The sequence below is a fragment of the Alosa pseudoharengus genome, unplaced genomic scaffold (genome assembly GCF_046254945.1).
Source record: "Alosa pseudoharengus isolate Yale_2024_CS ecotype anadromous, Long Island Sound unplaced genomic scaffold, YU_APseudo_1.1 YU_APseudo_1.1_scf_20, whole genome shotgun sequence".
NCBI lineage: Eukaryota > Metazoa > Chordata > Actinopteri > Clupeiformes > Clupeidae > Alosa > Alosa pseudoharengus.
This window is the reverse complement of record NW_027468664.1, coordinates 6,322,946-6,340,445: the sequence shown is the minus strand read 5'-3', so window position 1 is coordinate 6,340,445 and position 17,500 is coordinate 6,322,946. Positions and strand designations below refer to the sequence as shown.

Sequence of the window (17,500 nt, the reverse complement as noted above, 5' to 3'; positions counted from 1 at the left end):
ACGTGCTGTGCTGACAGACATGTGCTTTTAATGTATATCATGACAGCTGGTCTGCAGGTCAGTCCACATCTGACCCCCTGACCTTCTAACACCAGCGCTGCGACCCTGTGTCTGCTGGCTGCTGGCTCAGCACCACTCAGGACACACTCCATCACACAGCACCGACAAGCGGCACACCTAAATCACCACCACACACACACCTCACCCCATCACTCCTACACCAACACAGTGGAACACAGGCTAGGGGCCAGTAAGGGCCAGCAGGGGCCAGACTCAATAAGCTAGATTCCAGTAGAGAATTCGAGTACATTCACAGACCACTATGATACTGTGGATTTCTTTAGCCTTCAATTCTATTAAATTTAATTACAAAATAAAGCAAATCACTTTTTAAACATTACCACCTGGTTTCCTCCCCCCTGAAGACTGGCTGTCTTTAATGCAAGCAAAAAATTGATTGAAATCCCAATATATTTGAGTAGCTGTATATCAAAGTACTGCAGTCTTACTGATAGTGGTTAAATTGAATCAGGAGGACCGGAGAAGATCACCATAAATTCCCTCTGACTTTATGAGACTGGCATAATCTAGCCCGACACATGAAAAGGTTCACCAAACACACACACACACACACACACACACACACACACACACACACACACACACACACACACACACACACACACACACACACACACACAGACACAATGACTTTATGAGAGTGGCATAATCTAGCCCGACACATGAAAAGGTTCACCAAAAATGCACACACACACTATGAACGGTCTCTGGAAAACACCATACCTACACATCATTTCTATTCCATTCAGTTCTCTTCAGTTCAATGACTGACAAGGTCAGATTGCACAGAAACAACAAACTGCAATGCACCTACTGCACCATAACTCTGGCTACAATACAGGAAGTGTTCACACCCCCCTACATAAGAGAGGTCAAGAGAAACCCCCCCCCACTGTGTGAGGGCCATTATTAGCCTGCTTCTGTCAGAGATCTCAGCAGAGTGGCCGCATGACTCTCACCTTGAGAGCGCAGAAGATGCAAGAGTCCTCCATGCACTTGTGGGTGGTCAGCTGTCGGAAGCTTCTTCTGAAGATGTCCAGGTGCCAGAGGACCTACGGTCAGGGAAGACATGTTCACAGTTAGGGTTTCCAAACGAGCAAAAGTAAACATTTCTATTCTTTTTACAGGGTAAAACTAACTACTGTCTAAAGGTGTCGTAAGTGAATCCTTGGCTGACAGGCTGGAAAGTGAAGGTTATGCAGCTTATTTTCAATTGGTGAAACTGATATACGCAACCTATTAGAGTAAAAATGAATTCACTGCTGAAAAAAAAAATATGCTTAAAATTTCCATCAGCTTATTACAGGTAGATAATGGCCATCATTTCCTTTCAAAATTAATTTTACACCTGTGGAAACAAAGTAAAGTTATCATGTTAACCATGTCAATATTAAATAAAGCTCTTTCAGGACCTATAGAGAATAGAGATTATACTTATGCGTGAAATGAAAATGATGCCTGTCTGTGTGAACATACCAGTGGCTGTAACGTTTTAGTGTACGGTGAACAGAAGAATAGAGTGTCAGTGCACGTCTGTAAACCAAATCATGGCAAACTGTCTGCTCATTGCGGAGGAGCCCCAAACACAAACACTGGCCTTCACAGAGCTGCGTCAGGTGTAATGGGAGACTCAGTGGAGGCGGAGGCCTGGGTTTACCAAGCAGCTGAAGCCAAGATAACCCAAAGCTCAGAGGCAATCACCATCGTCCACACTAAGGCTAAATGCCACACGTTCAGAGTCCATCAGCTCAGAACAATAGCAAAGACACCAGCCTATCAGTGGTCATAAATAATGGAGTGTGATGATGGGATGAACTATCAACGCTCTTACCCGGACCGGCACCCATGTAAGCAAAGAACACTACGGTTCATGTAAGTAAAGAACACTACGGTTCATGTAAGTAAAGAACACTACGGTTCATGTAAGTAAAGAACACTACGGTTCATGTAAGTAAAGAACACTACGGTTCATGTAAGTAAAGAACAGCAAGGAGGACTTCTCCTCTTAGGAATTCACTTAATTCTGTTTGTATAGGCCAGTAAAGTTAAAAGTGACTAGACTTTACAGATCAGATGTAGCACACTGTAAAAGCATAATGTTTCAGTTCACAAACAATATCTTAACACAAACAAGAATGCATAAATAAAAACAAACAAAAAATACACTCAAGAAGCTCTCATTTATCACAGGCTGTAATGAAAGAGTTACTTCTCAGGACGGACTTAACAGCTACAGCCTAATGATCCAGGGCTACGCTAGGGTAGAGCAATGTCTCAGAAAAGCCAGGCTTGGGTTTTAACTTAGGCACGTACAAGTAAACTAAATAAACACAAGTTCCAGCTTTACACTTACAATACACAACCCAAAACAAGACAACAATTTCCTTTCAACTCTCGAAAATGACAGTTATTCTCACATTCAAAAAATAAACTTATTCACCCAGTCATTCAAACAAACTCCCTCACTCCCTCCCTCACTCGTTCACTCACTCACTCACTCACTCACTCACTCACTCACCCCCAAGAACAGTTAGCCCTTCAGCAGTAGCAGCCTGAGTTCCTGCAGCGCTCCCTGAAGAACGTCTGTGTGTGTGTGTGTGTGAGAGTGTGTGTGTGTGTGTGTGTGTGTGTGTGTGTGTGTGTGTGTGTGTGTGTAAGCAGCGCTGGTCCAGCTGTCCTGTGGTCCTCTCCTCTCCTCAGCACCACCTCAGCCCTGATGCTCCCACCAGCCCTCTCCCCTCCTCTCCTCTCCTCTGTTCGGCACGACTCGGCAGCCAGAGACAGCACCTCCTCTTAATCCCCTCAGCAGACCAGAAAATCAGAGCAACCCACTCCAGGCACAGGATCATAGGAAGCCCACGGGGGGATGAAAGGGAAAGACAGAAAGAATGAAAAACAAGAAAGGAAAGAAAGAAAAGAATGAAAGAAAGGGAAAAAAATGAGGTTAAGAAAGACAAGGGGGGGACCGGAGATAAAAAAGAGAGAAATGATGTGGAGAGGTAGAGAGATGAGACAAGAATGAGAGTCAAGGAGAGAGTGTGTGTGTGCAGGAGTGGGGGAGAGAAAGAGAGAGGGAGGGAAAAGGGAGCGTGAGAAAGACAGAGAGTGTGCCAGAGAGAGAGAGGGGGAGAGAGAGAGAGAGAGAGAGAGAGAGAGAGATAGAAAGCGTGAGAGAGGGAAAGAGTGCTGCAGCAAAGCTGGAGGACAGTGACGTCTTCCGTACTGGAAATATGTGAGAGAGCGCAGAGCTGCTCTCCCGTGTTCCACTCTAACTGTATACGAGTTTACATCCCCGCACTATATGACACATCGTTACGGCACTTTGAACTCTGTGCATGTCCTTGTGGGCCAGCTTTTGAATTTGTTTATCTTTGCACAAGTAAATGAGCCTGCTTTAATGCATGGTAATATATGAAGTGGATTATGCTTTGCTCTGGCATTGCATGTACTGTATATGATAGGAGACATGAGGATGCTGACACAGAGAGATTATAGAGGGAGACAGAGAAGAGGGAGAGAGAGAGAGAGAGAGAGAGACAGAGATGAGGGAGAGAGAGAGAGAGAGAGAGAGAGAGAGAGAAATGCCCTGCAATTGTTCCTTGGCTGGACTGCCACTATTCATCTTGAGTGCAAAGTAAAAGAGCTGTTGCTCTGCTGCATGCATTTGTGCTGATGCTCGTAACTCCCAGCACATTAAAAATGCATCTGCTAGTTTCCTATCCATACAAACCCATTCCTCTACATGGAAGATTACTGCTGCAAAACCCTATGGCCAGTCGATATGCACGAGGCGCGTGTATGAGATGCACCTGTGTTACATGCAGAGCACAATGGGGACAGACACACAGGGAGAGGGCAGAGGTGACGCTGAAGAGGGGGAGAATGGGTACGCAACACAACACAATGGGTACGCAACACAACACAACACAACACAACACAACACCCAACCCCCCACGCTGAAGAGGGGGAGAATGGGTACGCAACACAACACAATGGGTACGCAACACAACACAACACAACACAACACCCAACCCACCACGCTGAAGAGGGGGAGAATGGGTACGCAACACAACACAACACAACACAACACAACACCCAACCCCCCACGCTGAAGAGGGGGAGAATGGGTACGCAACACAACACAATGGGTACGCAACACAACACAACACAACACAACACCCAACCCACCACGCTGAAGAGGGGGAGAATGGGTACGCAACACAACACACTGGGTACGCAACACGACACATCACTGTTTCATAACTCATATACCAGCGCCTGCATCAGCTATCAGGAGCAAAGCCTGCTTCTATCCCGTCTGAGCTTAATACAGGGAGAGAGAGTTACATAATACATCTCTCTCTCTCTCTCTCTCTCTCTCTCTCTCTCTCTCTTTTCCCCCACCCAACCCCCCACCTCTCCCAGGCCTTCCCCAGAGTCAGGTTACAGCCACAGATTATCCCTTGTCAAAACAGTCTGCATAATAAAAACCTGAAGCCTATCGTTCTCACACACATTCACTTCCTCGCTCCCAAACAGGCGTGTTGCTTGGCCAGATGACCTACTCCTCTGAATTAAAAACTGGGTCCTAATGGGTCTGCGGAGGCCTGTTCGTGACCTGCGGGGCTTACAGTACAGTATGGCAGACAGTGTGGAGCTGAAGGGGTTAACTGAGGCCTACAGGGTTTTCATCCACATATGGCATCTTTCCCCATTCGTCTGTGGTCAAATCCTGGCTGTGTCTGGCAGGTGCATTCTCTTACAAATGCCCTGGACATGGAGAATCTCTCACGACTGTAGGTAGTGCTTAAACTTTAAAGAGTTGAAATGGAGTTTTTTTGACCGGGGATAATAAGAGAAATCATCCAGATCACTGTAAAGTTCAGATTTCACTACAGTTGCCTAGATGCTGACTCAATCAGTATTCAATTGGAAATTCCTGAACTTGCAAAGACAAACTTCAAATGTTACTGACTACTGCAGACAAACATTCACACAAATCACTCACTAGCGAGAATGGTGATACCATTCTGTTGCCTCTAAAGCCGCTAATGTTGACAGCATGAAGTATTACTGCTCATCTAAATTGGGAAACAAACAATTCATCTAATTTCTCCATTCAAAAAAACTGCCTCCATTTCACTCTTCATCACTGACCTCCAGCTCACTGAACTCAATCCCAACGTTTCCCTAACGTTACCTTTCCCTCCCTGTACCAGGACAAGAGCGCTAATCGTCCCGAGCCTGTCTCTGTGCGCGGCTGGCTTCTACAGAGTGCCGTCAGTGAGAGGGCACCATGGGTATTAAAGCGTGGGGGGGGGGGGGGGGGGGTGATGTAACAGAGACAACGCTGTTCCCTGCCTAATGCACTATGAAAATATATTGACCAGTGGAGAGCAGCGTGTTGTCTGACCCCTTTTCCCAGTTCTATGCTGACGACCTCGAATGATTCTTCTGACCCTTCCAGCCTTCTGTCTCCATGCTGCCACATGTCCAGCTTAAACCCTCTGTTTCAGCAGCAGCGGTAAGCTCTGCATCATCACTCTTACAAACTGCTGAAGCTCTCAGCCTCACAGTGTTATTCCACTGACCTCACACTTCCACTTTTCTGTGACACTGCTAAAAGCTAACAGCTTCCTTCAGTTAGCATGATGGCGCTAAACTTCGACTCTTCCCCACAGTTAGCGCTCGGCCGCGTCTCCGCTAGCAAACTTCACATGAAGGCTTTCCCGGGAAAGTTTTCCGCAGGGGGAAAGGCGCACAAGTTTTTTTGCGAGGTAAAAAAAAAAAAAAAAAAAGCTGAGTGTAGCAAAGCGAGAGTGAGGGGGAAGGAGAGAAAAAAAGAAGAAGCGAAGAGGGGAGGATGAAAGAGTGCACCGCGATGCTGGCGAAGACTCGCTCGCTTTTTCTCTCTGTCTTCCTCTATTTTAATGATTTGTGATGAATCGGCTCCCCTGCCGAAGTCAGCTCGGGACAGGAGGAAGGGAGGGAGGGAATAAGGGAGGCCAGGTGGAGGGAGAGGTGGAGAGGGAACTGGGAAGGGAGGTGTGAGTGGAGGTGTGCGGCCTCCGAGTACAGTGTATGTGTGGCAAGGTAGAGGCAGACGGCGTAGAGGAACAGGGCTGGGCTGAGGTAGCTGGAACTCTGCTGCTCTCACACAGCTCCTCACCTCAGTAGAGAGTCTCCTACTGTTCATAACTTTGATCAATTCATTTGCGAACATTATCAATTATGTTGCGACCATTGGAGACACCAAGCGCTCAGACTGATGAATGGTCTGTGAGGCCTGATGTGCCAGGTACTGTGCCGTGCTGTCGATAGGCTACAGGGGTCACCAATTGAGGCAGCTTGCCTTCTTAAGACTAGGAAGTGGTTAGGGATTATACACACTGACGAAGGCCGCAAGGCCGAAACGTTTGTTACCCCTGCTACTGAAGTGAAAATTCTGAAAGTGATAAATTCTGAAAAAGAAACGTTTTTGGAGTGCGACAATTTTTTTGAGTTTCTGATCAACTCATTTGGCCCCAACAAGGTCTATACAAGGTAGAATAGTCCCTCTAGTAATCTCTTGAAGGCCAGATTTTATATTTCTGTTAATGAATGTCATCATTAAGCTTCACTGTACATGGGGGGAGGAGAACTGGAGTGTTTAAAGTGGATTAGCACCAGGGGAATGCTAATAAGCCTGGGGTTTGGGGAGGGGGGTACTACATATCTCCCATAGGCCACTTCCTGTAACTGTCGTACAGTATGTGACTCCTTCTCAAAATGGAGCCCACGGTGTATAAGTGTTTTATAGATTGGATGTATTGAGATTCTATTTGAAACAGTACATCACTCCCTGGATTGGACTCAGGCTGACATCAGCAGCGCCCACACACACGAGCACACAGAAGCACCTTGCCGCCCACAACACTGGCCCATCAATCAACTGCCACCGCTGCGGGCTTCAAGGAAGGAGGGGGGACGCATATATACTAAAGTGACATAACTATATATAATGCCTACTGAAATAGTCTATACGTACAAGCACATACCAACACATATTCGTTCACACCGGAGTACAATACAGTAACCATCTCAACCGTCTCCATCTCTGGGCGATCTCTGGTCGAGCTCAATGACTTTACAAGGGTGATGCAAATGGTATGGTCCTGCCATTGGTCCACACAATGATGCCGACGTTGAATTCCCCAGCCTTGAGACTGGAAAGAGAAGTGGGTACACCGGCGAGCGTCCTGTCAATCACTATTAATGACCAAAGGGCTGGCCATGGTCCAGAGCTGCAGGAAGTGATCATTCAGCACAAAAACCCCAAGAAAAAGCAGAATGAGAAATGGAGCACCAAGAGATCGAGATGGGAGAGGGGGGAGACGGACAGATATGGAGAGAGTAAGGAGGAGAGAGGAGAGAGGAGGGGGGTTGAGAAAAAATAGAGGGAGGGAGGGAAGGAGGGACAGAGAGAGGGATGAGGGGGAGTGGGGGAGACGATGAGAAAAATACAAGATGTAGGAGGTGGAGAAAGAGAGCGCCCTGGCGTGTGAGTGAGGTCTCAAAGCATCTGCTACCTCTGCAACATCAGCTAAATGCTGCAGTGTTTTCCTCTCTCATGCCTGTGCTGTGATGCTCTCACTTTCCCTTGCGCTCTCCCCCCTTTACCGTTACCCTGGTAATTAACATGACGGACACTCTATTGAGCCTTTCTGCACTTGATTAATTTTGTAGGAGTCGAACAGAGTGCAGCGCTAATTAAGCTCGTACTCCTTCAGGCCCCATACCTATTGTTCTATCTTTGGCTTTCTTTTCATCACAACACCAATGGCCTCCAACCATGGAAGCCAGCCATGGCATATATTCTTGTGCCATTCGCAAATAACAGTGTCCTTCAAAACAATTGCTTTTGTAAAATTACAAGGTAAATTTAGCAAGCTGTGACATCTTCTTGTTTGTTGATCAGTGAGTCTAGCTGGCATGTTGATATGAGGGAACATCTTCTCAGATATATTTCTTAGTAATCATTTAGAAAGCAAAACAATTGTGATAAATGAGCCTAGTTGGTTACACAACATCAATTACACAGCAATTAAACATTTTCTTTCTTAAATAAGGGACTTATCCCCATCTTAAATCAATAAGTTCTACTGTTTGCTGGAGTACATCTCTGATTGGGTTCAACTGATTCCACAGAGCCTCTCAGTTCTTTGTTTCAGCCCAGACATGGTCTCTTCATAGAACTTTCCCCTTTAATTCCAAACTCATATCTACTAAAGGCAGGTTCCCCATGTGGAGGACATCATCAATTTCTCCCCTTCAGGAGCTCCAATTAACGTATTTTTAATGTTGATTAAAGGCTACAAATGAAACCTTCACACCATGGAGCTACTGAACCCCAAGTCCATTTTTCTTTTCCTTTTCATTGTCTCTTATAAGGACTTGCTCAAACCGGCGCCATTAAAGCTTTAAGTGGCGCTGCAGAGCCAGGTAGTGGTTATAATCATTAACATCTCGCTTTTAAATGCCTGTCTCGATTTGCCCTCTGCGGCAACACAGGTGAAATTAATCAGTACGACATTAACTTCTTAAACTCCATCTGATGCCGAACCAAAATTCACATGAACGTTTTATGTGCGTTATTTCATCGCATTTCAGAGATTACAGGAAGTAAGGCATATCTGATACTGTGTATGGTTTATCTAGCCATGACAAAAATAAGTGGCATGCTTTCATCGGTTAGTCTAATCCCGATGACCCTGAGATTAGAGGAGGTCCTGGGATTGGCATCAAGTCAATCCCAGCATGCTCCACTCTCCAGGCCAAACAATCTGTATAAACCAATTTAGTATAAAAAACTTTGGAGGCGCCGTTCAGTTTATGTTTAGGAAGTGAAAACTAAAGGATGTGTACTTCCACGGCCCTGTGACACTAAAACATCAATGATGAAGTTTGTGTGTTCGCACAGTGGGGGATTGGAAGTTTCTATAACGCAGGCAAGGACAAACAAATGAACCCAGAGCGTTCTAGCCTTTCATGTATTAGCTTTGGCGCTTTTGATCTTGGACTGCTCTTGCGTTGTGCGTGTCCCTCTTTTGCTCCACTTTCAGAAGCTCCGCTAGCTGTTCACATGATTATGTTTTTTTTGCAATTTCATCTTTTTAAGCCTGATGGACACACAGTAAGAAGAACATTCCTCACTGCCTCCCCATCCCTCATGTTCCCTCTGTTTCCTTTTGACAAGCCTGAATTGAAATCTCTCATTCTCTCTCTCTCTCTCTCACACACACACACACACACTGTCCTTGCTTTGTACAGTACCAAAGTCTTACCAAACTCGTCAGCCTTCATGACTCATTTTGATGTGGTCAGGAGTTCATGGCTGGTAGGAAATCGCTGCAGCTCCATCCCGTCATTGGATAAAACACAATGTCAATATGGCATCCCATGAGCGAGTCCACACAGACTCAAGACCACGAGACACTCCACCAGCAGACAGGATTCTACTTTTAGCTCACAGCGGTTCAAGATGGGGTGAAGCCGTCTATGCGGGCTTTTGAAGATGTGGGTTCCCGGCGTCCAGGGGAGCCCGCTGGCCGATGCCAAACGTCTGGTTGTGTTCGACCATGACGGACAGGTTTTCCAGCTGGCAACTCAAGAGAGAAAGCCTGTGTGCCTGAGCTCCGACTGAGCTTATTGGCCATGCTTCTGTTTAAAGACTTAAGCAGAATCTGCTTCCCACCCCTCCACCACCACCACCACCCTCCCTTGTGTGGGGCCTCATCTCCTTCGCTGCACGGGTACAGTATATATCTAGACATGGTTTTCAAAGATCATTTGGTATCGCACAGGAGCACACCAAATTGCATCCAACGTGCCGTGATTCCCTCTAAAGTGGTGAGGCGAAATATAGTTGAGAGGCCTTCACGAGGGGAAAGAGGGTTCTGTTTAGATCTCCCCAAGGTCAAATGAGACCCCCCCCAACTCTGAGTTCTGCTAACTCGTGATCATAGGGTTGTCATTTGGGTAATGTGATGAAATTTGGATCATGTGTTGCTGAATAATGTGTTGTTATTGCTATTTCATGCCTGTCTTCACACTCTAACGTCTGAGTTAATGTGTGATGTATGACTGTGTATTCACATACACACAACACAAGCATACACACACAGGGATACACACACACACACACACACACACACAAACACTGCTAGACATTCACACTCTTACTGTACACGTTTACCTACCCACACACTCACACACAGATACGGAAATTTCTATTAACCTTTGAAAAAGATGTCAAATAATATCAAGTGATTCACTTACAAATCTCTCTGGTGTCTCCGTCACCTTACCCATCAGAACGATGTGACTTGCCAGAGGCCAGTTCTTTTTATTTCCTTGGGATTTGCATAAAAGATATTTGACTGTTCTTGGGTTTTAAAAAGAGAAAAGTCCTCTGCATATGTATTGGCCAGGTTGTGTAAAATATTTAATCAAATCTACAGTTGCCACAGAGAACAACCTGTATTGCCATTTATGTATTTAAAACAAGAAACACCTGCACCTTCTACTCATGAATACACAGTATGGTCCAGAAAACTGAAGCACAGACCCAAGCAGGGTAGGAATTTCACGGCGGCCACGACGGCCATGGCCGTCGTAGCCCCTTGCGTTGGCCGTGAGGCCCCTTTGAAAATCAGAGGTTTACAGGCCACGGTGGCCTTGGTGCCCACTTCTTTCAATATTCTGCTTTGCGTCCTACTAATAGCGATTTTTATTTAGCCTGTGGCCTGTCAAAATTATCTTAGCATTCACAGCGCAAATTAATTTAGTCTTTTACGCAGTGGAGAAAGTGACAGCGCAAAAAAGAAAGTGCGTCCAAATTCACCCATTCTCAGTTGAACTACTCGCGAAGTAGCCTATTCATCACACAGACATCACAAGTATCACATGAAAGAGCTTTTTCTCAGCTTTTAAACGATGTTAGCCGATAATTGCTGTGTTGAACGGTTCGCGAGAAAAGTAAATAATATAATTCAATTTAATCATACATTCTACTGAATGTTTTGCGTCCCATGATCTCCCTACCCATTCATCTCGGTGGAATACTTTACGAACCCTTCTTTTAAACACATGACAAACCATAATCCCGTTTTGAATTTGCAGTAAAGTTCAACATACATGGATGTCTCCAAATTTGGGCTTTAAGTTTTACAATGTGTTTAAATTGTTCCACATGATTTCATAACGGGCCAAATACAAAATAAATGTTACAAATATCGCCTAGATATTGGTAGCCTAAATCAGAGGACAGCTGACTAAGAGTTTGTGAAAGTAGCCTTAATGATCACAAAATGCTAAGCATGCATCTAGGCTATTTGAGTTTCTTAAAGCTGAGCTGTGCTTAAATTGTTAAATACATGATTTCATAACAGGCCAAATATAAAATAAAGGTTAAATATAGCCTAGATATCTGTAAATATTAGATGGTCAGATGATTTACAGTTCTATGTAATATGTCATGTTTCATGTTTTTGTAATGTTTCATACAGTGATGCAGGTCTACTGCAGTGAATAGGCTAAATACAACTTTGATAATTTTTATAGCCTACTACTGTATAGTTAACTTTGGCCTTGGTGCCCTGACATGTGGCCTTTGTGCCCCCCACCAAATATGCCCAACAAGGCCAAGTGGCCTTGCCCCCAGAATGGTGAAATTCCAAGCCTGGACCCAAGACATCAAATGTCAAGACCCTGTGTTTGGTACACCACTAGTTTTTGTATTAAAATATGTTTGATATGGTTGTCAATGTCTATGTAATTCAATACCATTTAGATGGGGGCATTTTTTTCTTCATGGGTTCTGAAACCCTTCTCTGGTAACAGACAAAATAAATAAACAGCCTGAGTAAACCAAAACCTATTATAAACCAGTGTGGCATTGGAGGTGTCGCACAGACAGTTTCAGGAATGGCCACTGGTCATTATGCTGCTGAAGAGGAAATGAAACACCTCTCCCTCTGCTTCCTGTTCTCCCTTTCTCCTTTCATTTCCCTCCTTTCTCCTCTTATCTCCAGGTGCGTCTCTCCCTAATGATGGCGGACGCCGGTGGGGCGAGACCAGACAGATGAGAAATGGGGCTTTAACGGTGGCAATTATCATAAAATCAGGATTTGATCGGGCCGAGAGGGAGGGCCGCAGGGGAGAGTGGGAGGCCTATAATGAAGGCAGGGAGACCCAGAAAGCCCAGTGAGCGACGGACAGGGCCACGTGGACGAGCGCTGGGGGGGTGGACGGGCTCGGGGCTCTGAAGGCCAATAATGGCCTGTGTGTCGCGTGGTTGCCAGTCAAGGACACGGCTGTTTATTTACACGTGAACCGTGTGTGAACAGACGGGCTCGCCGCTCCAAGCCTAATGAGAAATATTAATTTCCTCCATGAAGCACAAAGCTGCAGGCAACACACACACACACGTGAAAATCGCCTCGGCTGATGAAAGACAAAAAGGTGGTGGGAGAGGGGAAAAAAACAAACAAACGGACCGGCCTGGCGGTAATGAGGCAGCCGTGTCAAGCGGCTGACTTGGGGAGAAACATGTGTCCGGTCCCGATTGCCTATCTATCAGCACAGCTCCAGATGAGTCTCCAGCCTCCACCGCAAAACTCATTACAGCGCTGGTATTTGTCAGCATATGCCACTGTGACCTAATGCAACGAGAGACTTCCCATAATCACTACTGAAGGGAGGGAGCTCAGCCAGAGAATGTGCACTGGTGGAGATTAAGAAATGAATTATGATTGATAGCATGTCTACCAGTGATGTTGTAAAGCCAGCAGATCCCTTAAGAGTTGCTGGATAAGCTTGCTTATTTTACGTTAAGTCCATAAAGAAGGAGCCGAGGCAGGAGAGGTTAAAATGGTATTACAGAAGTAGAGGAATGAAAACGGTATGAGGAAATAGAGGATTTCCAGAGGAACACCCTCCTCATGACCAGAGAACTCCCTGCAATATCCGGATGTAAATATCCTGGAGTCACCGGTCACTGACGTGAAGGAAATGACTGGGATTCTGCAGACATTATCAGGGCCATCAGCTGCTGTGGACTGTTTGGAACTTCAGAGAGTCCTTCTTTCATCTCCATGTCTCTCTTCCCGACTGCTCCTCCCATCTCCTCATCTGATCCTGCCCTGGACTTCTCTTTTCATCTTCACTCTTCTCTCTCTCTCTCTCTCTCATCTTCCAAATCCTCTTTTCTCCCTAAATGGCACCTCATCTTATTCCTCCTCCTCCTCTTCCTCCTCTCATCTCTCCATCTCCTTCTGTGCTCCACTTATCTCAGAGCAGCCTCCACCATCAAACTCCCTCCACCCCTCCATCTATCCTGGTCCTCTTCTCCTCACAACCCAGTCCATTAGAGAAGATATCGGAAGGGCAACGGACACCACGGAAGTCCCATTCACACATCCACCTTTTTCCAGAGAAGTTCAAAGCCAAAGGAGCCCAGAAGTCCAGTTCAGAATGAAGATTTCAGCTCCAGAATGAAGATTTCAGCTCCTGAATGAAGATTTCAGCTCCTGAATGAAGATTTCAGCTCCTGACTCCCTGTTGGCCTCTCAGGGCAGATAGTAATGAACACTGAGGAAGTCGTATCGTATCTTCTCGTCAGCCAATGGCAGTCAGTGGGCAGAACCGTTCATAGCAGGGCAGCTTTTAAACGGGATCTAAAGTGAAGACTCAGCCCCGGGAAGTCCTGTGAACATCTCATAAACTGCCGGAACCCACTGCACTGTTTAAACAGTGTGTAGTCCAGCTGAAGCACGACAGGCAGTTAAATTACAAAAAAAGAGAGAAGCCTCCAGCTGAAACGCTTCTCAGAGAGACATTGATTCTAAATCTATTTAAATGCATACATACAAGTCTAAACCCAAACTCTCTCAAAGAGCAAGTCATCTCCTGTTGCAAGAAACAGCCTGAGACATGAAACATTCATAGTCTCCTTTCATAACTCGTCTCCTTTCCTCCTCTTCCTCTCGGTCTCTCTCCCGCACTCCCTTCTCTCTTCCACGCCTCCGCGCAGCAGACGAGGCAGGCAGCAGAGAGTGCGCTTGTACAGCACACTGGAGCAGGAGTCAGGAGGCGAGGCAGGCAGCAGAGAGTGCGCTTGTACAGCACACTGGAGCAGGAGTCAGCAGACGAGCCAGGCAGCAGAGAGTGCGCTTGTACAGCACACTGGAGCAGGAGTCAGGAGGCGAGGCAGGCAGCAGAGAGTGCGCTTGTACAGCACACTGGAGCAGGAGTCAGCAGACGAGCCAGGCAGCAGAGAGTGCGCTTGTACAGCACACTGGAGCAGGAGACAGGAGGCGAGCCAGGACAGGATATGTTATATTCATGGCCAGACATGCTGCCGGAGAGGCCGCTAGCTGAGTCCGCGGGCAAGAGACACGACACACACTTCACCACTGCCCCACAAAACACCGCCAGCCTAGGTCAGCACCACATATAACAACTGCAACTACTTCAGGCAGACAGCTGGGTCTCTCTCTCTCTTTCTGTTTCTGTGTGTGTGTGTGTGTGTGTGTGTGTGTGTGTGTGTGTGTGTGTGTGTGTGTGTGTGTGTGTGTGTGTGTGTTTGAAAATGCATGTGTCTGTTGCCAATGTGGTTCTTGGTGTAAAACAATCAGGATGTGTGCCTGGAACTTAATTCAAAACTTGATAGCATTGATAGTGAAATAAATTGTACAAGATAGGTCATTAAGGGACAACATGAGATGAGAGTGGGCCCAGTGTCTGTAGCAAGACTACTGAGAGAGGCCATGAGGAAGAGTTCAAATGTAATCAAGAGCAGGCAGGCAATAGGGGGAGGAGGAGGAGGGGGAGGGGGGGTTACATGCAATAAAATGGGCATCACACTCCCGGATGCCTGGAGCTCCACTAGAGTGGCCAAGATGCCCAGGGAAACATTACAAGCAGGAGCCAGCCAGAGAGACACATCCACTCACAAAAAGCTGCTGGTCCCCAATCTGACCTTTAAAAGAGCTTAAATGACTGTCTTTTACCAGGCAATCGTCAAGGGCAGGACAAGGGCACTGCAGGAGAAAACAGTGTACTATGAAATAGATTGTGAAAAAGCGTTAGTAAAAGACTATGTTATCAAATAATATATTTATGGCATTCTCTTGTAAGTATGCGAGTGACAGGCATCTTGCTATGTTTTTTTCATTGCCACTGACTAAAGCACCAGACCTACAGTTAGTGCACTACTGCTACACAATTAGATTCCATAGTGTGTATGTCATCAATCTGGAATGGTACATTTATTCTATTCCATAAGGGCTGATCTCTTTTGCCCAAAATAACCAGGGGCGTTACCAGGATGGCTGTTGAGTGATAAGACTTGCCTGTAAAGGCTGGCCATTCTCTCACACAGCACTGGTATGGTAGACCAACCCCTGATTTGTGGCTGGTTGATGTTGTTTTCTTAGCTGGTTTCAAGTCCTTCCGTTTGTCATAAATGTAGATGACTAGCTGTTCAAAGGGAACTGCAATTGGTGGTAATTATTTATGACGGTGATCTAGAAGTCAATTACAGCAAAAACTCTATGCCAAACTAATGACCGCCAAATTGCCAAAAAAAAATAAAAAAACACACATACACACACACACACACAAAGCAGGAGGCATTCCTAGATAATAGGGCTTTAATAATTTGTCCAAATGACAGAAAGTACTCTTAAGCAGGACAGGAGGAGAGATTGTGAGGAGAGAGAGTGTGGAGTAGAGATGAGTTTAGTTTCATATCTCACTTGAAATGAGGGCAAATTTAAAACATGAGCTTCTCTAGTCAAATTTGAGAAGATAATTACTCAAAGTACATGCAGTCAAAAGCGTGTAACTCACGAGTTAAGTGTCTTTTGATGAACTCTTACAGAAGTCAGTATCTATGCTTCAGCTTCTGATCATCATTAGGCCTCAGTCATCCAAGACACAGAACACGGATTGCTCGTCAGCTTGAACGTCTGGAGCATTTAATATAGAGCTCTGAATCACACAGCCAATTTCCATATGTGTGGATGAATGACAATCAGACAAGAGGCGCTACTGGAGAGAAGGGAAGCGCAAACCAGCCTCTGACTCTGACATTCATTGTGACTCCACTGAATATAGAGAGAATCAATAAAACAAATTGCAGGAAGGAGTGAAACTCACTGGAGTGGGAGAATCTGCAGATTAGCCATCATTCACATATCAGTGCTGAGTCAAAAGAGTCGTAGGTCGGGGAACGGTGAAGGAGAGTGATTCAGCTCTTCATCTGTATGCATGCAAAACCATTCCTTCACCAGAATATGCTCGAGTCTTTATAGGCAGGGTTTGGATATCTTAGCTGATATCATCAGTGACAGAGAGCACTGACTAAGTCCATCTGACTGATGTCCTCTTGGATAAGTCCAAAGAACATAACAGAACAGAACAATTAAGCCCTTTCAATAAAAGACTGGAACTTGTCTTTGATTCAAACTGAATGATGCCTCATCAAAATACAGACCTCTACTTTCATCTTCATTAATTTGATTCAGTGAGGTGAATTAATGACTGACAACATAGTTATTCATCTTTTGTCTCTCATAAAGCATAGTGAGGGCTCTGCGACATACTGCATGTGAGTCCATGGGCTTAAGAGTGAAGACTGACAAAAATAATTCTCAAAAGCTAAACTGGGCTTTCAGAATGGAGACAGATGGGAGAGCAGCAAAAGGAAGTTACAGGGGAATATAACTCTGCTTAAGTAGACTTGTCAAAATCTTATCACTGCGATTAACTGTGTGCCTCCGCATGGGAGCGATGGTCCTGGAAATCACTCGGAAGCAGGAGGGATATGAAAGGAACCGTAAAAAGTGAAAGTCAGTTTTCCCAAATGCCCATACTGAAACAACTATCATTGCAATTTCCTTTTTCTTACAGACTGGTCCGATGGCCGTTTGTGCGAGACAAAAAAACACATAAAATACAGATTTTGAGATATTAGAGTGTTTTTTCACTCACTGTCACACTGTGGTAAATGTGTCGAATAAAAACTGGAGAATAACTGAAACATTTTAAAACTCATTCCAGAAGCATTGCAGAAGACTGACGATATGCTATGGCTTAGGGCAGTCATTACAGACACTTAGACTCATAAGCCCACAGTGACATCTCTATTGTAATTTTACATATTCCAGTCTATTGCCAGGTAGAATTCTGGTACTGTGACACCTTTACAGCGCCAGGTATCCATGTGTGTGTGTGTGTGTGTGTGTGTGTGTGTGTGGTGTGTGTGGTGTGTGTAGGTGTGTGTACTATAGGTGTATCCAGGTGGCTGAGCTAGGGGACCTACCTGCAGGGCGCTGTTGAGGAAGCAGCTGTTCTGGCCTGGCTCGTTGCTCAGGCC

The 17,500-nt window shown here is 45.6% G+C and overlaps 1 protein-coding gene across 1 annotated transcript in view; it reads right to left on the bottom strand.

The window, feature by feature from the left end:
* Nucleotides 1-17,500, bottom strand: part of usp54b (ubiquitin specific peptidase 54b) — a 50,478-nt gene that overhangs the window by 32,809 nt on the left and 169 nt on the right. The window contains exons 1-2 of the mRNA XM_076297500.1: nt 17,447-17,500; nt 1,041-1,133 (exon numbers count right to left, since the gene is read on the bottom strand). The exon at nt 17,447-17,500 is cut by the window's right edge and continues 169 nt beyond it. Of these exons, the coding sequence (XP_076153615.1) occupies nt 1,041-1,133; nt 17,447-17,500 (147 nt within the window). The remainder of the gene's footprint in view (nt 1-1,040; nt 1,134-17,446) is intronic.